The sequence below is a fragment of the Mustela nivalis genome (genome assembly GCF_964662115.1).
Source record: "Mustela nivalis genome assembly, chromosome: 5".
NCBI classification, from domain to species: Eukaryota; Metazoa; Chordata; class Mammalia; order Carnivora; family Mustelidae; genus Mustela; species Mustela nivalis.
In genome coordinates this window covers 21,414,131-21,437,637 of record NC_139024.1, presented here as the reverse complement: position 1 = coordinate 21,437,637, position 23,507 = coordinate 21,414,131, and the positions used below count along the sequence as shown (strand labels likewise).

Below are 23,507 nucleotides of genomic sequence, written 5' to 3'. Positions count from 1 at the left end.
AGAATTCTAAATCATATGGAAATGGAGGAGGTATCAGCCAGTGGAGTCTTTCAAATTGATACTGTGAATATAGAGATGAAAAGAGCCAACTAAGCAAATGCAAAGAGTATTCACAAAAGCATTCAAAACAGTTAAGTCTTGGGAGGGGGGTGGAAAGACAGGGTAACTGGGTGATAGACATTAAGGAGGGCACGTGATATAATGAGCACTGGGTATTATATAAGACAGATGAATCACAGGCCTATACCTCTGAAACCAATAATCACTATATGTTAATTAATTGAATTTAAATTTTTAAAATGTTCTTAAAAAATAAGTCTTCAGGGCGCCTGGGTGGCTCAGTGGGTTAAGCCGCTGCCTTCGGCTCAGGTCATGATCTCAGGGTCCTGGGATCGAGTCCCGCATCGGGCTCTCTGCTCGGCAGGGAGCCTGCTTCCCTCTCTCTCTCTCTCTCTCTCTCTGCCTGCCTCTCTGCTTACTTGTGATCTCTCTCTGTCAAATAAATAAATAAAATCTTAAAAAAAAAAAATAAGTCTTCAGCTGATATCCGCTAGCTGATATCCGTCAGCAATTTTTTCACTATTGTATCTCCACATTTGGAATTTACTGAATGAATCAGTAATTAAAGTACATTAAATACAACCTCCATAAATATATCTATGCCTCCAAAAATATAACCTATGGTAACATCAAAGGATTTCTTACGGATCTATAGCTTTCAAAAACTCCAGCAAGAGAATGGGAAGGAAAGAGCATGGTAGCCAAACTAGAACATATGCTTCTGGAATTGTGAAAAAGCCAGAAAAGTAATTAGAGATTATTAGGCTAAATGAAATAAGTTACTCAGAGAAAGACAAATTTCATATGATTTCACTCAAATGTGGAATTAAACAAAACAAATGAGCAAAGGAAAAAAAAAGACAAACCAAGAAACAGACTCTTAACTGTAGAGATCAAACTGATGGTTATGGTGGGGGGGTGGGGGGGGTTATATAGGGGATGGAGATTAAGGAGAGCCTTGAGGGGTGGAGGGATGAGTTATATAGGGATGAGGATTAAGGAGAGCCCTTGCTGTGATGAGCACCATGATGGGTAACGGGTGACATGTGACATATGGAACTGCTGAATCACTATATTGTATACCTGAACCTAATAGTCCATTGCATGCTAACTAACTGGAATTTAAATAAAACCTTTTAAAAAGAAGAAAAATGGGTTTAATAATTTGTTATAAATATGTCTTCCCTAAACCTTCTTGAAAAAATAATGAATTAAATTCTGAGATGAAACTGATATTACTAAAAGCCAACAGATAGTAAGAACCAGCTCAAAATGGATGATATAACTTAAAATTTTAAATGTAAAAAGATTTAAAATTACTTGACATTGATTTTACAAATGAGTAGACCAAAAAAAAACCCCTACAAAAACAAAAAAGAAAAGAAACCAGAGGAACAGATCCTGAACAAAATCCACCATGCAGCCTAAGCGGTTGGAAAATCATTACAAGAGTATGATGAGCATCGCTCTTTGCACTAATAGTATTTCTTTTTTTTTTTTTATTTATTTTTTATTTATTTTCAGCATAACAGTATTCATTATTTTTGCACCACACCCAGTGCTCCATGCAATCTGTGCCCTCTATAATACCCACCACCTGGTACCCCAACCTCCCACCCCTTCAAAACCCTCAGATTGTTTTTCAGAGTCCATAGTCTCTCATGGTTCACCTCCCCTTCCAATTTCCCCCAACTCCCTTCTCCTCTCTAACTCCCTATGTCCTCCATGCTATTTGTTATGCTCCACAAATAAGTGAAACCATATGATAATTGACTCTCTCTGCTTGATTTATTTCACTCAGCATAATCTCTTCCAGTCCCGTCCATGTTGCTACAAAAGTTGGGTATTCATCCTTTCTGATGCAGGCATAATACTCCATAGTGTATATGGACCACATCTTCCTTATCCATTCGTCCGTTGAAGGGCATCTTGGTTCTTTCCACAGTTTGGTGACCGTGGCCATTGCTGCTATAAACATTGGGGTACAGATGGCCCTTCTTTTCACTACATCTGTATCTTTGGGGTAAATACCCAGGAGTGCAATTGCAGGGTCATAGGGAAGTTCTGTTTTTAATTTCTTGAGGAATCTCCACACTGTTCTCCAAAAAGGCTGCACCAACTTGCATTACTAATAGTATTTCTTTTAAGATTTTTATGTATTTATTTGATAGAGAAAGAGAGACTACCAGCAGGGGAAGCAGCAGAGGAAGAGGGAGAAGCAGGCTCCCCCTTGCTGAGCAAGGAGCCTATGCTGGGCTTGATCCCAGGAACCTGGGATCATAACCTGACCCGAAGACAAGCTCTTAACGGACTGAGCCACCAGATGCCCTGTTCTAACAGTCTTATAAACAGCCTACAAACTCCTGGATACAGGTATTGTGTTTAAGCAGAACTTACAAATTATTTAACTGAAATTTGGCAAGATTTTCATTTCTTATTTAAGCTGTTCAAATATTATTAAGAGGAAAAAATGTCAATTTAATACAAATTCAAAAGTGAACTCTTCTATAAGCAAGAAACTCACTGGGAAGCTCACATTACATTGATGTGTAAAATCCTCTGTTACAGTCTGCTTAAAAATGCTTTCTTAAAAATAAACAGTTATGTTCTGTTGGCTCGATTTTATAAATAAACTCTTACTGAAAGCATTTCTCTTTTTCAACCCAACTTGTGAAAGATGCAGCGTTTGCCGTAAGAAATTGGTAAGGTGTTGCTATGGGAACAATATTTTAATATTATTTTAAAACACCAGTAGCTTCAAAGAACAATGAAATAAAGAAAAACTAAGGGGAAAAAGGGGGAAAGAGTATCCTAATAGTTCACGATACAACCATTATTAATCATTCTGCAACAGAACTTCATATACCTTTTTCCTTCTGTACTTGTAGGGTAAGTATCAGGAGATACCTAAGAAGATAATAGGAGAAAGCCTAATAATGCCGGCTGTTTTGAATAAACAGCTATAATCAGGTCCTTCCTCCAAAAGTTAAAGAAGGAAAGGACTCATGGGTGAGCAAAAACTATTAAGGGGCCTTAATTTTGGAAAGCCCTCAGAATCAAAGCATTCTCAACAACTCAAGCCTGGAGAAAATGAGGCAGGGGGAACTAATTAAGTAATAACTGGTAACAGGTATGGCCTGAAAATATTCCCTGCCTTATTATAGATACATAAGTGGGGTTTTTCTTATCTTTATTGGGTAATTGAGAAAAATGTTTTAAACTAGTGGGTTAAGTTTATTTTATCTGTGTTAATTAAGAACTTCTTTTTAAAAAGATTTTATTTATTTGAGAGAGAGAGAGAGCACAAGCAGGAGGAGCAGAAGAGAGAAAAGCAGACTCTCTGCTGAGCAGGGAGCTAGATGGTGGGCTCAATCCCAGGACACTGGCATCATGACCTAAGCCAAAGGCAGATGCTTAACTGACTGAGCCAGCCACGGACCCCCAAGAACTTTATTTTTGTTTATAGCAAACACATTATAATTAAGTGAGAAGGAAAGAGTACTATATACTTCCAAAATATACCTTGCCTACAGAGAATGAAGCTCTTCAGACCCCTAAGACAAAGACTTAGGAGGAAAAAAGTCCACTAATGGCTATTCTTTTGCTAAAGAACAATTTTACTTCTAGATTCTAAATAGTAGCATGGAACATATGGAAGGGTTAATAACGACAATACTTTGCATTAGCATAAAACCATAAAGTCTACAAGGTACTCTCACATAAATTAAACTGGATGCCATTTTCCCCAAAAAATATGAAGCTAGAAAGGACAGCCATTACTATGTGGCACATCTGAACAGGTCAACAATATAATACTGAGTTTAAATAATATGAACTTTTCAATAAGTAGGAAAGATGGAACCATACAAGATAGAGTTACATTATATAAGACAATTTCTCATGATGGACATCAAGACACATCATACAAGTCAACCAATATATAAAAGATTCTTGGTTGAATTGTAATTAACACTAACACTAATATTATCTATGAAGCTTTGAGAATACCATGTCCAAAGTGGCCTCACTCCACTTACTCTACTATTCTTCCAAAATGTATTCATTCACAACCTTGTAGCACTAATTATATTCAAAAATGTATCTTGTGGGGTGCCTGGGTGGCTTGGTTGAGCGTCTGCCTTTGGCTCGGGTCATGATCCCAGGGTCCTGGGAGGAAGCCCAGCATCTGGTTCCCTGTTTGGCAGGGTATCTGCTTCTCCCTCTCCCTTTGCCGATCCCCCCAACCTCATGTTCTCTGTCTCATTCTCTGTCTGAAATAAATAAATGAAATCTGAAAAAAAGTGTCTTGTCTTCCCAACCAGCATATGACCAGCATATAAGCTCCATAAGGGAGAGAACCATGTCACGGATCTTTAAGGATCTTTAAGGATCTCCAGGCAATATGCAGGCCCATAAAGTTTGAGAATTTCTGGACTGTAGAATGACCGGCTGTGATGATAATGGAGATAAGCTGATATAGAAAGGATACAGGCAAATCCAAAAAGATAGAAAGTAGGTTAGTGGTTGCCACGGGCTGAGGGCAGTGGGGGGAAGGGACATGACTACCACTGCAGGGTACAGGGTTTCTTTATGGGGTAATGAAAATGTTCTGGAGTTAGTAGTGATGGTTGCACTACTGTGTGAATATACTAAAAATCAATGAACTGTACATTTTTTTTTTATTTTTAAAGATTTTATTTATTTATCAGAGAGAGAGGGAGAGAGCGAGCACAGGCAGACAGAATGGCAGACAGAGGCAGAGGGAGAAGCAGGCTCCCTGCTGAGCAAGGAGCCCGATGTGGGACTCGATCCCAGGACGCTGGGATCATGACCTGAGCCAAAGGCAGCTGCTTAACCAATTGAGCCACCCAGGCGTCCCTGAACTGTACATTTTAAACTGATGAGTTTTATGGTATGTGAATTATATCTCAATTTTAGAAAAGAATATTATAGCACTGGACCCTCTGCAGTCCCTCCCCTGAAGGAGTCTGATTGCTTCAATACTATATGGTTGACTATTAATATTAAATATAGAGAGTTACATGCAAAACTATTCCCTTGAATAAAACCACCCAGCTTTCTCTACTTCTATAAACTATACTTTGTTCACTAGTTGTATTTGATATAGATTGTGAATGGCAAATCATCTATGTCTTCATAAAGAGAAAAGAGAAGAATGGGTAATGAAGAGCTTCAGCAGAAAGTCTTAATTATAAGACTGTAATAATTTTAGTCTAATTATATTTCTAATTATATTACTATTATATCATCTTCTGTAACTTTCCCAAAACTAAGCAATCAAATCTGTGAAATTCAGGTCAACTTCTTGCCTACCTCTGCTCTTTTGCTCAGTATATCATGCGGTCATCCACCAAGCTGATCAAGAGAGAAACGCTGTGGTCAGCCTTGTCTTCTCTTGCATTCCCCAACACTAAATGTCTGCTTCCTCCAATCCCTTTATTATGTTCCAACACAAACCACTATCATCTTTCATTTTGGCTTCAGCAAAAGCTTCTCAACAGGTATTCCTCCATCCATTCATGCCCCCCATCTCCGATCCGCTGAAAAGGCAAGGATGGTTTTTAAATCAAACTTATGGGACACCTGGGTGGCTCAGTCAGTTAAGCTTCTGCCTTCGGCTCAGGTCATGATCCCAGGGTCCTGGGACTGAGTCCCACATCCGGCTCCTTGCTCAGAAGGAAACCTGATTCTTCTCCATCTCTGCTTGCCACTCCCCTGCTAGTGCGCTCTCTCTCTCTCTCTCTCTGACAAATAAATAAATAAAATCTTTAAATAGATATGTAGATAGATAAATGAAATCAAATTTAATACTGTCTCTCTTAAAAACCTTCAATGGTTTCCTGATACTCTTAGGATAAGTCTTAGCAATTTACAAAGCCATTCAAGATGGCCCAGCCCTGTTAACATAACATTCCTATCCCCAACTCTTTTCTCTCAACCCAACCGTATTAGACTTTTATTCCCTTAATTCCAAAACTCTCTAGTCTTTATTTTGTATTTTTTATACTACTAGTATTTTATTGAGGTAGAATTTACATATAGTAAAACACACAAGTCTTAAGAGATCAGCTTGAATTCTGACAAACATAGACATCTATTTAACCATTAACTAGATCAAGACAGAGAATATTTTCATCACTCCATAAAGTTCCTATGTACCATTTCTACCCAACCCTCCCTCCAACTCCATGCAATCACAATTCTGATTTCTATCACAATAGAAATTTCTGTCATTCCTGAATTTCATATAAATGAGATCATACTCGTATGTATTCTTTTGAGTCTGGCTTCTTTTATTCAACTTAACATTTCAGATACATATTACTGTATCAGTTTTCTTTTTTAGAGTTAAGTAGTAATCTTTCCTATAGATATACCATAAATTGTTTATTCATTTTCTGATTGATAGACATTTGAACAGTTTCCTGTTTGGGGCTATTATGAATAAAGCTTTTATGCACATTCTTCTACAAGGGTCCTATGTTTGTATGCATTAATTGTTCTTGAATTATATACCTACAGATGGAATTGCTGGGTCAGACAATGTGTCTCTGGATAAATTCATCAGAAACTGCCACGTTTTTTCACCAAAGTGTCTATACCATTCTACACGTTCACCAGTGCCAGTTACTGCATATCCTCACCAATGATGGATCACTCTTCTTAATCTTAGCCATTACAGTGGATGTATAGTAACTTTTAATCTAATTTTTTAATCAAAATGATATATTTATAATTTTCAAAAACAAAACAACATAGCAGAGATTATAATCTAACAATCCTCTAATCATCCCTCCCCTTCCCTATATACAACCACTTTTAACTTTTTCTGGTTTGGGTTCTCCTGATTATTGCCTATCTCTAAGCATTTATGTCATTATTCTTGACTTAACTTTAAACATTATTGGGTTTCATGTATTATAGATGGAAGTACAGTTCATTTGCCATGCTCCATCTCCATGTTCCCTCTCTATCTTTTTATACTCAGATGATCCTTTTCAGTTCATCTATTGTTTATTTTAAAAATTATCCTTAACACAAATTTTTTGTTTCAACTTTGGATAGCAAATTTATCATACATTACTGAAGGCGACCCTAGCTATAGCTGTAATTAAACCCCAAAATTCCAGATGCTTAACACAACAGAAATTTATATAATGCTCTTGTAATAACTAATAATTTAGTAGGCTTAAGAGAATTAAAACAGTGTACTTTGAAAACATACTTGTTCATAAAATTAAGAGCATCCAGGCTCATTCTCTCTCATTTCTGGGCCTTCCTACCTGTGGTTTCCTTAGGCCAAATGCTCTTCCCCACTTCTTCCCTTCTTTACCCAGCCAGCTCCAAAGTGTCCTTCAGATTGACACAACCACAAAAATCCCCACAGAGCCCTCCCCACTCCCTCATAAGGGCTATGTGTTCTTCCAGCATTGTGCTTAACTGTCCTAACACTGATTACATTGTGTTGAAATCTGTGTTTTCTTATCTGTGTCCTTCAAAACTATAAACTTTTTAAAGGAAAAGAAAAAAATTTTGTTCACTGCTTCTTCCTCAATTACAACAGATACTCAAATATTTCATGAAAAATCAACTCATTTAAATAATTATTCATATATATATTATTTCTGTCACTTATACATTAAGCCACACACAGTTAGGGGAAGTAGAATCAGAAGGGATCCCAAATTTTAGATAATACAAATAGTCCACAAAGTTTAATTTTATATTTCAAATAATAATTGGCTTAAGCAGAAAGCTTAAAATCTTCCACTACTGAGAAAACTTAGAACAAACACAATTGGTAATACTGTTAATGTAACAAATTCAAACTGTTGCATTTATTCAAGAATTTATTAAGAGGCCACTTTGTTCCAAGCATTGTAAAACAGATTCCAAAAATTCAAGACTGAATATATCAGACACAATCCCTGACCTAAAAATTATAAAGGCAGAGTGAATCTAGACTGAAAATACCTTTAATGTATTATGAACAACAACAACAAAAAACCCACAAAAATGAGAATCTCAACTTTAAGAAGTCTAATGGCTTATTAATTTTTGTTTTCAAAAAAGCACTTCAAATTGTTCATTAATAACTTAATTGAGCAATTGTTTATTAATAAAGGATCTCCTAATGCCTCTGGTAAAATTCTGAGTAAAAACCTACATATCTTGCATAACTGAACAGACAGGAAGACAGTCCCAAATAAGAAGAAAAACAGATAAAACAAGTGTAGTCTTTTTGGCTACAGTTGTGGAACAGATCTACTTTTGGCAAAGAGCAGAAAAAACAAAAATACCTAAGAAATAAGGCAGAAATAAAAAGAGAAATATCAAATAGGATAAACAATAGGAGAAGTAGTAGTAAGTGAAATGAAAAATCAAATGACAAGATAAAAGTATTATCTAATGTGCTAATGTGCTTCACCCTTACATTCCAGATTCAAGGTAAAAATCTAGGGAGCGAGAATCTCCTACGGCACTGTGAAGCCCACAAGTTAATCAATTGATATACACCACAGTATACGTTAGCACAACACAAAAAACAGTGCAAATTCAATGGTACCCAAAACCACACACTGCAACCCAACTCCATGTTTCACAATTAGGTATGCATCTAGGGATCTGATTAGCATTTAGATATCATAATAAAAATGCCTGGTTCTGCAGCCTGCGTGGCTCCGTAGGTCAAGCATCAGACTTCTGAGTCCAGCTTAGGTCACAATCTCAGGGTTGTGAGATTGAGCCCCACCATGGGCTCTGTGCTGGGTGCGGAGCCTGCTTAAAATTCTTTCTCTCTCCCTTTGTCGCTCCCCATCTTCCTTCTCTTTAAAGAAGAAAAAAAAATAGCCTTATTCTTATATATTTAAATATGTTATTTCATTACAAACTACTTTCCTTTGCTTTTTTCATAATAAAGGTTTATCATTATCATTCTGTTTTTAGTTATGCATGAAAATAGGTTATATTATCTATAAATTTCAGTTCAGGATAGTAAATAGAACTATACAATAATTCTTACAAAGGGGGAATTAATTAGGTCAACTCGCATTAAGGAGCACTACTACAGCATCTACATTTAGGAAGGAAGTTATTGGATAACAAGGCATGTGTGTCTTAACTTTACTAGATATACAAATTGTTTTCCTCAGTGCTGTAATATAATAATTTACAATTCTACTAGCACTATGTGACAGTTTCAGTATTCCAAATCATTGCAAATACTGGATGCTGTAACCAATCTAGTGGGCAAAAGGCATATCTTATTATGGTTTTAGTTTCTGTTTCTCTGACAAGTAACATAATTGGGCATCTTTTTTATTTATTGGCCAATAATGTTTCACTTTTTTAAAAGTTCTTATTTAATTCTTCAGATGCCTTTTCTATTGGATTAAAATTACCTAAGATTAGGGGCAGCTAGGTGGCTCAGTGGGTTGAGCATCTGACTCTTGATCTCAGCTAAGGTCTCTATCTCAAGGTTGTGATTTCAAGCCCTATGTTGGGCTCACAAAACAAAACAAAAACCTAACTTTAAGAATTCTTTCTGAGGGAGAATAACTTAAAGTAAACACCATGCCAGCAACAACCAAAGGCCAAAACCACAAATAAAATTGGGCTTCTCGGGGCACCTGGGTGGCTCAGTGAGTTAAGTCTCTGCCTTCAGCTCAGGTCATAATCTTGGGGTCCAGGATCAAGCCCTGCATCGGGCTTTCTACTCAGTGGGGAGCCTGCTTCGCCCCCCCCCACACCTGCCTTTCTACCTACTGGTGATCTCTGTCCAATAAATTTTTTAAAATCTTTTTTAAAAAATAAAAAAATTTTTTTAAATAAAATTAGGTTTCTCAATCAGATTATTTTAACATAAGATGGTAGGGTACACTTAGCAGAAAGGCAGACAATCTGGAACGGAAAAAAACTTCTCTTTTAAATTAGAACTTAGAAAAAAAGGTGACAAAGCAGTTTATACTCAAATCTGTTATTACTACGATGAAAATAAGATTTTCAAATATCTTTTTCTCTTCTTGATATGCTTTTACTATAAAGAATACTATAAAGATTACTATAAAGAATATCTTTTTCTCTTCTTGATATGCTTTTACTATATGCTTTACTATAAATTATCTTGGGTAAATTTCAATCCTCTGGCAGTTATTCAGTTTCAAATGCTAATTTACCATCAACTATTTGAATGCTGTATTATCTAATAATATCAGTAAAATCTACAAACTGTAGAAATTCCAGTTAGAATGAATTTCTCCTAAGTAGCCTATTCAAACCTTGAAATTACTGAGTTGCTGAGTATGTTCAGAAGCCTGTAAGCCAATATTTATGTTTAATCAGTTCATCCCACTCCCATTATATACTGCCTTTTATAATAATACCAAATTATCTGGGGATGCCGATGCCTAGGTGGCTCAGTTAGTTGAATGGCTGACTCTTGATTTCAGCTCAGGTCACTATCTCAGGGTTCTGGGATGGAGCCCCACAGTAGGCTCCATGCTCAGCAGGAGTTAGCTTGAAGATTCTCTCTCACTCTGCATATGCTCTTACCCCCTCCCCCACTTAAGCACATACACAAACTCTCTCTCTCTCTAAAATAAATAAAAATCTTTAAAAAAATAGAATTACCTGTTTTTGAATAATAATCTTCCTTTTTTCAATATGCAGTCTATTAACTCTAGTTTGTATCTGTTAAAGTTCTATTTCTCTCTCTTTTTTAAAGATTCTTATTTACTTATTTGACAGAGAGCGAGAGATCACAAGTAGGCAGAAAGGCAGGCAGAGAGAGAGGGGGAAGCAGCCTTCCCGCTGAGCAGAGAGCCCGATGAGGGCCTTGATCCCAGGACCTTGAGACCATGACCTAAGCCGAAGGCAGAGGCTTAATTCACTGAACCACCCAGGCGCCCTAAAGTTCTATTTCATCTTAACAAACCATCAGAATGGTGTGAAGTCATTTAAGTCAAAGACCTATATTAAAAATGTGAACAGCTAATGTCACCAGAAAAAGAGATATAAAGCCAAAGTAACTGAACAGTAATATGAGACTATGTCATTATGATAATCCACTGGTACTTGGAAGTAACTAAGCTGCTTTGCCTAATTATACTAAATTCTTAGCTATCATGTGTTATTGTATCAAAACCCTAATTATGGGCTCTCCCTGTTTCTGATCCCTATCACATTAGATTACCCCATTCACTAGCTCTCTAGTGATTCAAGACAGCTACTGACTGACCAAGAACCTCCATGCCTCATTCACCTGGTTACATCCTGAAACCCCAGCTGCCTCCCACGTCCCCAGCCTTCTCCGCGCCCTCATTATCCCTGCCCTCCTTTATTTCTCCCAGGCAAAATCCTAGTCCCCAGTCCTCACTGTTTGGATAAGACTATTTCTTTCCCTTTTTCTGGTTGCTGTAAAGCCCCCCTAATCTGTGACACTATGGCTAATCTTCCCTGATCCCTACTCTAGTTTCTAATGCCTCAGACCCCTGGTCAGTGACCTGGATGTGAAGAGCCTATTTCCTTTTAGAAAACTATGACAAGGCAAGGTATAGCCTAATATAGAAGACTTTAATTATGAACATGTTTCTCCCTCAAAACAATGTTATAAGTAGTGCTCAGGTACGGCAGTACTAGAGTACCACAGCTCAGTTACCTACGGGTAAACAGGTGTTGGTACAGTAGACTGGTAACCTGGGCATGACTTATATCAGTGTTCCCTGAAGCAAAAGGCATTTCAAACAACTGGCTTAAAAAATAAAGACTTACCAGGGCACCTGGATGGCTCAGTAGGTTGAGCATCTGACTCCTGGTTTTCACTCAGGTCATGGCCTTGGGGTCATGGAATTGAGCCCCATATTGGGCTCTGCACTCAGTGCGGGGTCTACTTGAGATTCTCCCCCTCTGCCCCTCCCCCTCCCACCCACATGTGCTCCTCTCCCTCAACTAAATAAACAAATAAATCTTTTTTTAAAGAAATAAAATAGACATCCATCTTCCAAAAAACCCTGTTCTGTATTCTCTCAGCAAGAAACACTATGTTACAAAGAGCAGTGATCAATTCCTCTAAATTGACTGATATATTTGAAGGAATGGGGGCATGAGGGCAAAATCATATCTGCTGCTATAAGTACGTTTTAAATATAATCCAGCATTCACAGACCACAGTGAAGTAACTGAATTTTTACAAGTGTATTTACTGGCCTCCTGTTTTTATTACTGATCAAAGCTAAGGCCACTAACAACTTACCTTTGCATCACATTGACAAACTCAACTTAAGAGAAAGGAGGAAACCTAACCTTCACTGAGAACTGATTATGATTTAAAACATTTATATGCTTTAAAAATGTTGTGATAGTAGGTACCATTAATTAGACAGGAAGAAACTAAGGTTCACAAAAATTAGGTATTTCAATAGTTGGGTTATGAATAATTTTTATTAGGCCAAAAAAAAAAAAAAGAGAGAGAGAGATTGGATGTTTAATTCCAAATCCAAATAAATCAGAATAAGTAGTCTGAAGGATGAACTAGAAACATAATTAGAAATTAGCCATATTTTAACCCAAGAGCTTAGAGGCCCATGTAGTTTACATCACTAAATATATGCTAAGGTCAGACTCTGCTCTCACAGGCAACTCCTCCCCTTCCTAAGAACTGTTAAGATTCTTGAACATGTCTGGAAAAAAGTATTTGTCCAAGTATTTCGTGTGATTTAGCTGATATTCTGGTTCCAAGGTACAGCTGAGAATGACCTGGAACATAAGCAAGAGACTCAGAGGCTCAGAGAATCTGAGAAATCTGGGCAATCTGTGGGCAGCTCCATGGCCAGCTTCCTTGGAAATGCGAGCCCTAGAGGCAACTCAAGACATAACCCGACTCCCTGCTCAAATAGCTTCATTTTTAAATCCTGATTATACATCAGTATTAATTAATTTAATTAAAATAGCTTCATTTCTACAGCTACCTAGAAAATGGGTCGTTGAAGAGCAACGTGCCCAAGACATACAGAAGTGATGGTGAAGTGCAGATATGACTCCAAGTCTTTCTGAATCAAAAGTCCATATTCTTTCTCAGTTTACAATCTGAAACCAAAGTCATATTTAAAAAAAAAGTTTTTGAAGTTTTCCTACTTTGATCTCTTTTATTCTGAATCTAAGTTACCAAATTTAAGTTAAACTTTATAATTTAGTATCTTCTATAATATGCTTCAAAAATTAAATGTATAGAGCCTTAAAAATAATTTACTTTGACCAGTGAAAACAATTTCAACTAAAAATTATATTTTCTTTGATTAGAGTTTAAATAGGAAAAAGTTGTTACTGTCAATAATAATAATAATAATAGTAATAAGAACCATTTACTGTACATTTACACTCAGGCTATAAAAGAAGCCCTTTTCATACCACTATCAGATTTATTTTCAGTGCTTTACTCTACATAACATCATTAGTATAATTTTGATTCAATATTATTTAAGAGAAAAAGAAGCAACACTAAAAAAATAGGGAACAGTCAATTAAATCTAATCTAATTAGAGCAGGAAGATGAAATTAATCATTTTATATTTTTAGAATTGAAATAACTAATTTATTTGATTTATTTAGTAGGGAGGATCCTGATACAGCAAAAAGCCAACTCTTCCAATTACACACCCATTCTTCACAGATAGAAAGGAACTACAGAAACCACAGGCCCCTAAAGGCACTGCTTCCAACCAACTAGTCTATTCTCCTAAACAAGAAGACTGAAAAGTGGGTGAGTTTTCAGTTACATATATGACCCATGTTCCCACACCAATCCATCTTCCCTCACCATAACACACATACACACATACACACAAACATACACACAAAAGTGGTGAGGAAAACCAATTTTACCTTTTCCAAAACTGTTCCTTCTCACCTTAGCTACCTTTATTAAAAAAACTCAGAAACCATTAAAAAAAAAAAAAACTCAGAAACCTACATGACCCACCACTTTTCTAGCACTGGAAACAATAGGTATTTATTAATTCTTTTTTTTAAAGATTTTATTTATTTATTTCACAGAGAGAACAAGAGTGCACAAGCAGAGCAAGCAGCAGAGGAAGAGGGAGAAGCAGGCTCCCTGCTGAGCAGGGAACCCGATGTGGGACCCGATCCCAGGACCCCAGGATCATGACCTGAGCCAAAGGTAGATACTCAACCATCTGAGCCACCCAGAAGCCCCAACAATAGGTATTTAAGTCAGCTTCTGAGAATACAAAGATTTACTGCGAGTCTTCTCAGAAGAAACAAAGTGGCTTGAAATAGAAGCACACACACACAGATACACACACACACAATGATAAATTATAAGAGACTCGTGACCTAACATATATAGTAAGGCAGACAGATCCACCACAAGACTGAAGAATCTGCTTGTGACTCCTCTTACCTCTCCCTTTTACCTTCTCAGCTCTTGAAAGGAAATGAAAAGTGCTATTAGCATGGTTCCTCCCTATGAACTGACACTATATCCATTTCCCAGATTCATCCTAAAATAATCCCGAACCCTATCCAACTCATACAAGATTCTGTTTTTCATTGTAAAAATATATTTATTTTGCCAAGAAAGCTAAATATATTTTACATATATATGAGGAAAGTAGTAAATATCACTATTCAATCAATGCAAAAAAAAAAAAAAAAAAACACATTTTAAAAAGGAAAAAAAAAATTATGCTGAGTCTTCAGTCCCAAAAGTAAACTTTTGTTTGTTTCTAAGGAGAACACAAGGACCATACCAAAGAACAGATTTTGCTCAAAGGCAATTTCATACATAATTCATTTAGTTCTAGTCTCCTAAAACCATGCCAAATTTTTTATACAGTTATCATTATATAAAAATAATTATTAAATAATCATGTTAAAAGTCTACTAGAGGGTGCCTGGGTGGCTCAGTGGGTTAATCCACTGCCTTCAGCTCAGGTCATGATCTCAGGGTCCTGGGATCGAGTCCCGCATCGGGCTCTCTGCTCAGCAGGGAGCCTGCTTCCTTCTCTCTCTCTCTGCCTGCCTCTCAGTGTACTTGTGATTTCTCTCTGTCAAATAAACAAATAAAATCTTTAAAAAAAAAAAAAAGTCTACTAGAAAAAAAACTTTTCTACTCTTAGTGGTTTTCACAAAAACTTAATATTATAGTTTGATTTTGTCTCCTTCATAGAAAGGGTAAAATACCTGAATTACACATCTATTTCCAAAAATCTATACAACTCTATAAAGTTGGACACATATATAATAAAAAATTTGTATTCCATGCAACATAAAAGCAATTGAGAGGATATAATTAATCTTGATAAGAATAAACAGGTATTTCTCAACCTTCAATATAAGAAACTTTAACAAAATAGTTTTAAGGTTGATAAAAAGAAATATATTAGTAAGAATTGGAACCTTCCACAGACATTTTAAAGTTCTTCTCAAGGAATCCACAGCAAATGTACATTTTATCAATTGCATTTCACACATTTAAAAAAGCAAAAGCTTATTCTTTGATGACAGGGGAAAGTTCCAGGCATTCCACCGAAGTTTACATAGTGGCCTGTTACACCCCCATAGTGGCTAGAGAGGTGAAGAAATGGTGGCAAGTCTGTTAACTGCCATTCCATCCTGTCCACTCTGTGCTATGCAGAAAAACTGCAAGGGACAGTACATTACAGCTGATCCCATCTGTCACCTGTCACCATGGAATCATCGGTGCTGGGTGCTGGCAGTTACATAGAGTCTGGACAAAACTGTGCAGAGGTAGGGGCGCCTGGGTGGCTCAGTGGGTTAAAGCCTCTGCTTTTGGCTCAGGTCATGGTCCAGGGTCCTGGGATCGAGCCCCGCATCGGGCTCTCTGCTCAGCGGAGAGCCTGCTTCCCCCTCCCTCTCTATCTGCCTCTCTGTGTACTTGTGATCTCTGTCCCTTTGTCAAATAAATAAATAAAATCTTTAAAAAAAAAAAAAAAAAGCTGTGCAGAGGTGAATGAGGAAATGGCAAATGAAAACCAGCAGTCAAGAAAATAACAAGAATGACAGGAAGTCAGGTTTTCTCTATTTCTCTTCCCTCCTCAGCCTATGCCTCTGCCCTGCTTCCCTGACTAATTGTCCTTTCGGTCTGTCTTCACTTTCTTTAGGAACAGCTCTGTTTTTTGAAGAGTACTCAGGAGTCTTACATATATATATATGTAAGAAATAGAAGCGTGTATATATATACACACACACACACACACATACACACACACATACATACACACTCAGGAGTTTGAGATAGAGAGAAATTATTTCATTTTTAAGTAATCTCTACATCCAACATGGGGCTTGAACTCACAACGCTGAGATCAAGAGTCACAGACTCTGGGCACCTAAGTGGCTCAGTTGGTTAAGCAGTTCAGGTCATGATCCTGGGGTCCTGGGATGGAGCCTCGCATCGGGGGTAGGGGGGTGGTTTATGGAGTTGTCTACATTCTCCTGGATCTACAGTCCAGTCCCTCTTCACTCACCTTACACTCTCTGTCCTTCTACCATATCAAACAGAAAAATCCAAATCTGCCTTCTCACACAGGGTTGCTAATGAAAAGAACCATACAGTCATGCAGACTGGTCCCATGACTCATCTCCTCCTTTAGGTGGACTACAATGCTTCTATAATCTTATCTTTGATCAGCAAATTTTCACATATCCTTCATCAATTACCTCAAATGCTCATCACTTAACACCACACCTACAAAAAAGAGGCACACAAGAATGTAACTACCTCATCATCTCCCTAGCAAACTGACATATGATGACATCAACATTTCTTTTCTCACTGTAGTTTCCAAGAATAAACTTAAGTATTCCATTTCCTATTGATGGTCCATCCTTCCAGCTGGGCTATGATCCACTGATTTTTAAAAATTCTTCATTTATAGACCCTTTATCCACTAAACCTATACCGCTTTACTGGTTTACTGATTTACTACTCCAGATTTACTGAGACATAATTAATGTGCAATAACCTGCACAAATTTAAAGCATACCATTTATGAGTCTCGACATAGCTGCACACCCAGGAAACCACCATGACAATTAATATGATGAAGACTTACATCCTCTCCAAAGATTCCTCACACTCCTTTGTAATATTTTCATTTCTATTCTTACCCTCAAGCAAACACTGATCTATTATCTACCACCATAGATTAGTTTGCATTTTCCAGAATTTTCTATAAATGGAACCAGGTAGGAAAGAGTGCAACTAGAAAAAAATATACTGTAACTATTCCCATGTACAAAACTGTGGGCATGTCCAGGAAACAGATAAAAAAGGCTCCAATTTCTCACCCATTAAGGCTATACAAGCAGGATATGAAAGCTAAAGCAGAGTCCCAAATTAAACAGCAAAAAGATACTTATTAGAACAGCTAATATCCAGAACACTGACAATAACAAATGATAGATACAATAAATGTAGAGCAACAGGAACTTTCATTCATTGCTAGTGGGATTACAAAACCGTACAGTCACTTTGGAAGATGGTTTGGTGGTTTCTTCCAAAGTACACATACTTCTACCATACAATCCAACAATTGTACTCCTTGGTGTTTACCCAAAATAGCTGGAAGTTATGTCCACAAAAACATGCATACGTCCATATATGCATGCACTGTTCATAGCAGCTTTATTCATAATTGCCAAAACTTGGAAGCAACCAAAATGTACTTCAGTAGATGAATAGACAAATGCACTACAGTACACCCAGACAATGGAATACTATTTAGTGCTAAAAAGAAATGGGCTATCAAGTCATAAAAGACATGAAGGAATCTGAAATGTCCATTACTAAGTAAAAGAAGCCAATCTGAAAAGGACACATACTGTATGATTCCAACTACAGGACATTCTGGAAAAGATAAAACTATGGAAACAGTAAAAGGATCAATGGTTGTCAGGGGCCAAGCAGGTGGGAAGGCATATAAGATAAATATGCAGAGCATAAGGGATTTTTAAGGCAGGGGAAATATTCTGCATGATACAATAATGACAGATACCTGTCATAAATATTGACTAAACCCAAAGAATATACAATACCAATAGTGAAACTTAATGTAAACTATGGATTTGGGGTATCAACATAGGTTCATCATTTATAACAATTGTACCACTCTGGTAGGGGATGTTGATAATGAGGTAGGCTATGATAGGTGGAGGAGAGAATATATGAGAAATCTCTATAGACTTTCTACTCAATTTTGCTGTAAACTTAAAACTGCTCTAAAAAATAAAGCCTATTAAAAGAAACACATAGTAATTTTGGAGTTGAAAAGTACAACAACGAAAATGAAAATTTCAGCAGCATATCTGAGTTGGCAGAACAAAGAATCAGCAAACTTGAAGGTAGGGAATTGAAAGTATCCTGTCTACAACAAATAGAAAAAAAAATAATTAGGAAAAATAAGCAGAGTCTCTGAGACCTGTGGAACACCATCAAGCCTATAAACATGTGCATGTTGGGGTCTCAGGAGAAAACAAGAGAAAGGGGCAGAAACAGTATCTGAAGAAATGATGGTGGAACATTTTCCAAATTTTACTGAAAAATATTAACCTATACATCCAAGAACACAACAAATTCCAAATAGGATCCACACTTACACACATATAATCAAATTGTCAAAGGAGAAAAAAGAAAAGAATCTTGAAAGTAGCAGGAAAAAAACTCCTTGTGTACAAGAGATTCTCATAAATTTAACAACTAAATTCCCATCAGAAACCAGGGAGGCCGGAAAGCAGTGGATTAATATAGTCAAAGTGATAAAAGAAAAACACTGTCAAATAATTCTATATCCAGCAAAACTATCCTGCAAAATCAAAGGAGAGCCAGTGAGGAAAGAAAAAAGAAGTAAGACATTCCCAAATACAAAAGCTGAGACAATTCATCACTAGCAGATCTGTTTTATAAAAATATACTAACTGGAGACCTTCAGGTAAAATGAAAGGACTACAGACAGTAATTTATCTACACAAAAAATAAAGGGTACTGGTAAAGGTAAAAACATGGGTTTAAAAAAAAGAGCATAAATGTATTTTTGTTTGTAACTTTTTTTCTTGTATATGATCTAAAAAACAACTACATAAAGCAATAATTACAAAACTGTGTTAGCAGGCTTGAAAGGTACAAAGAAATATGTATTCACTTAGCCACTACATAAGAACATCCATGCTCAATTTACATCAAAATCGCTATCACACTGGGGCTAGGTCATTCAGGTAGTGATAAAATACTAATCAATCTAGAAACTGCGTACTTTCTAAACATCTATTAAGCAAATTCTCAATAAAACTATGAAGACTGTGAATGGGTCATGCTTTTCCAGCTTCTGCACAGCAAAATAAACAAAATGAAAAGGCAACTTACAGAATGGGAGAAAATATTTGCAAACCATATATCTGATAAAAGGTTAATATCCAAAATAAAGGGAAGCCTGCATGGCTCAGTCACTTAAGCACCTGTTCTTGGCTCGGGTCATGATCCCATAATCCTGGGATCAAGCCCTGCATCCGGCTTTCTGCTCAGCAAGGAGTCTGCTTCTCCCTCTGCCCCACCTACTCCCCCCATGCTTGCTTACTCTCTCAAATAAATAAATAAAACATTTTAAAAGAAAAAAAAAAGAATATCCAAAATATATCAGAAACTCATACAACTCAATAGTTTAAAAAGAAAATCCAATTTAAAAAAATAGGCAGAGGAACTGAATAGACATTTTTCCAAAGACAACAAATGGTCAACAGGTACATAAAAGGAGCTCAACGTTACTAATCATCAAAGAAATGCAAATCAAAACCACAATGAGGTATCACTTCACACCTATATATGACTATCATCAAAAGACAAGAGATAACAAATGCTAGTGAGGATATAGAGAAAAGGGAATCCATGGATTCCTCATTATAGAGAAGTCTCTGTTTCAAAAACAACATCTACAACTAGGCTTTCATTTCCTAATAACTAATACCTTAAACATCAGCTTTTTTTTTTTTCTTGGGTCCCTTGGTGGCTCAGTTGGTTAAGCAACTGCCTTTGGCTCAGGTCATGATCCTAGAGTCCTGGAATCGAGTCCCACCTCAGACTCCCTGCTCAGCTCTGCTTCTCCCTCTGACCCTCCACTTTTCGTGCTTTCTCTCTCTCTCTCAAGTAAATAGAATCTTTAAAAAATCAAAACAAAACAAAAAAAAACCTCTTTAAAAAAAATCAACTTTTCTCCCAATTAACTCATAGAAAGTGAATTAATACTATACTAAATGATGGTACTCTGAAAGAGCAAAATTGCACACTATATTCATATTGGTTGAGATAATATGTTTAAGAATTTTAGGGAACTAAAAATCACTTACCAAATGCTTAATAGAAAGCTGCCAAGCTGAAGTTTTTTAAACAACGTATTTATATTCTAAAGCAAACTTAGGATCATGGACTGCTAGTAGAATTTTTTTTTTGTTCTTTTTATTCACTTATTAATTCAACAAACATTTATGGACCATCAGCTATGTGCCAGGCACATAGGAACTGGGGATAAAAAGACAAAATCTCTACTCCTTAAAGTGTGCACAGTCTACAGAGGAGCTCCCATTCTGAAAGCAAAGAATTTATGACTAGAAGAGACTTTATAGTTCCCTTATTTCACAAATAAAGAAACCAGCATTAGTGGCTAGTAAGCCAACAGACACTCAGGTCTACATATTTCCTGCTCCTGTGCTCTTTGCATAACACATTTTCTCTGACTGAGTGGTGATGGAGTCCTTCCATGTGGGTGAGGCAGAAAATGGAACTGGGAACAATACGTGGAGAGTTACCAAATTAGAAACTGAAACACCTAATGGATACAGATAATATAAATATTTAACAATTTAGAGACAGAAATCCCTAATAGATCTGATATCATGATAAAGCCCCAAAATGAAACTAAAGAACTAAAATAAGAAACCGAACTAAAATGAGGTAATATAATGAATGGTAAGCCTTCAAAGCCATAATTATGGCTTTGCCTCTGTTTACTGATAATGTTAAAAGGGGATATTAAAAGTACTTATTTCATATGACTGTTGTGAAAGCAAATTAAGTCTTGAAAGCACTTAGTAAACCTAATAAATACTCAGTAAGCGTCAGCTACTGTTATAGACAATCATTTATTTTTTAAGATTTTATTTATTTGACAGACAGAGATCACAAGGGGTGGGGGGAGCAGGCTGCCTGCTGAGCAGAGAGCCCGATACAGGGCTCGATCCCAGGACCCTGGGATCATGACCTGAGCCAAAAGCAGAGGCTTTAACCCACTGAGCCACTCAGGTGTCCCTAGACAATCATTTCTTAAATGCACAAGTATGTCATATAAAGACAAAAAAATGATCTTTCTTTAAGGATTTATCTTATTATTATAATGATAGCCCTATTTTTCTAGCACTCAGTAAAATCTAGTATTAAAGCATGTATTTCAAAAAATATATATTTAATATGCATAATATCTAATATCACCCTTTCTCTGTAGGCATAGATCAGTCCCAAAACTACAAGAATAAAATTATTATTTTCTTAACAATGAATTGTTAGTTCTATTGGTTAATTATATTATTAATTATGTTAATTCATAATTTACACTAATTAAATCATCTTGTAGTTCAGTATTCCTAAGATTATAAATCCTAAATATCATTAAAAGAATGTTTAAAGATGCCTTTCAAGTAATTAAAAAATTTATGCAGCTTTTCTCATCTTCTATAAAATATCATTGAACTAATCGACATCTTTGAAATAGATGGAATACATCAATGAAACTATTTCATATTAATACCATTCATCATCCAACATCAATAACAAAATAAATAACGTATTAATATCCACTTACTGCAATCTCTCTGCAAGCCGACATGGATATTCCTGTGCCTTCAATTTGCTTCAGTGCATATTCCTTTTCATCTTTTCTGCATAAAAACAAAAAAAATTTATTTTTTCTAAACATTATTTTCAGATTCAAAATCATAACTATGAAAACAATAAGTATACACTGGCTTCTCAGTGAAATATTAACACTCTAACTAGGCATGCACTGCTTACTGCTTCTGATAATATTAAAACTACAGAAATATGAAATACCAAAAAAATTCATGTTACGATGAAAACAGTAGACAGAGCCAAATCACAAAATTCAAAATTGAAACAGGATACTAAACACAGCACTACTTTCAAACAGTAAACAAGCATAAATATGAGCATATTGCAAGATAATTCTACTCCTGTCTTAATTATCTGTAATCTATGAAAGCATTCTGTTCTAAACATTAACTACAAAAATAAATGACAGATGTAAACTTCTATATCTGTTTAAAGTAATTTCAGAGATAAGAACCACTTAATAGGAGGGATGGGCTATAGAAGAATATCGACCCACAAGGGTCACCCTACTTCTGATCTAGAATAGGGAACATTCAAAAGCCTCAAAACCTCAACCAAAAGCCTTAGAAAGCCACCAATATCTCATTCTCAAGAACTCTAGGAAAAACCTAGTGTTACAGTGAATTTTCCAAATAATGTAGACAGGGTTAGGGATTCTGCGAAATCCCAGTAGTTACCAGGGTGCTCAATCAAGGGAAAACATCAGTTCAATAACGGTGATACAGTCCATAAAAATATAGTATCGCATGAGGGGCACCTGGGTGGCTCAGTCAGTTAAGCATCTGCCTTTGGCTCAGGTCATGATCCTAAGACCCTGGGACTGGGCCCCGCCTCCGGCTCCCCGCCCCCGCCCTACACGGAGTCAGCTTCTCCCCTCTCTCTCTGCCTCTGCCTCTCTCCCTGGCTTGTGCTCTCTCTCTCTCTCAAGTAAATACATAAAATCTTAAAAAAAAAAAAAAAAAAAAAAAGTAGTATCAGGGCGCCTGGGTGGCTCAGTGTGTTAAGCCTCTGTCTTCGACTCGGGTGATGGTCTCAGGGTCCTGGGATCGAGGCCCACATCAGGCTCTCTGCTCAGCGGGGAGCCTGCTTCCTCCTCTCTGCCTGCCTCTGTCCCAACTTGTGATCTCTCTCTGTGTCAAATGAATAAATAAAATCTTAAAAAAAAAAAAAAAAGTATCACACGAGTACAGCAACACAGAATCCTCAGGATATTGACACTAGAACCAGACACAACAAAATGTCAGAAATGTGGTTCAGGTTGTGGGTTCTGAGAAGAGGAATATAATCCAAGCCTCTGAGTTTTATCTTTTGATTATATTGGAGCCTCAGCAAATTTTCATCACGTCATGACCGTTTTCTCCAATGATAGCACCTAAATGGTGCCACATCTGTCCTACTTACCTATTCCTTATCTTCCCCATGTGCATTTACTAGCAGATAAAGCAGTTTTTTTAAGTAGGCTCCACACCTAGCTCATGGCCCAACATGTGGTTTG

At 36.6% G+C, this 23,507-nt stretch overlaps 1 protein-coding gene across 10 annotated transcripts in view; it reads right to left on the bottom strand.

The window, feature by feature from the left end:
* CDK19 (cyclin dependent kinase 19) overlaps window positions 1-23,507 on the bottom strand; it is a 167,181-nt gene that overhangs the window by 82,639 nt on the left and 61,035 nt on the right. For all 10 annotated transcript variants that reach the window (XM_082731965.1, XM_082731964.1, XM_082731968.1 and 7 more), the window contains one exon: window positions 21,966-22,041. In XM_082731965.1, the coding sequence (XP_082588091.1) occupies window positions 21,966-22,041 (76 nt within the window). The remainder of the gene's footprint in view (window positions 1-21,965; window positions 22,042-23,507) is intronic.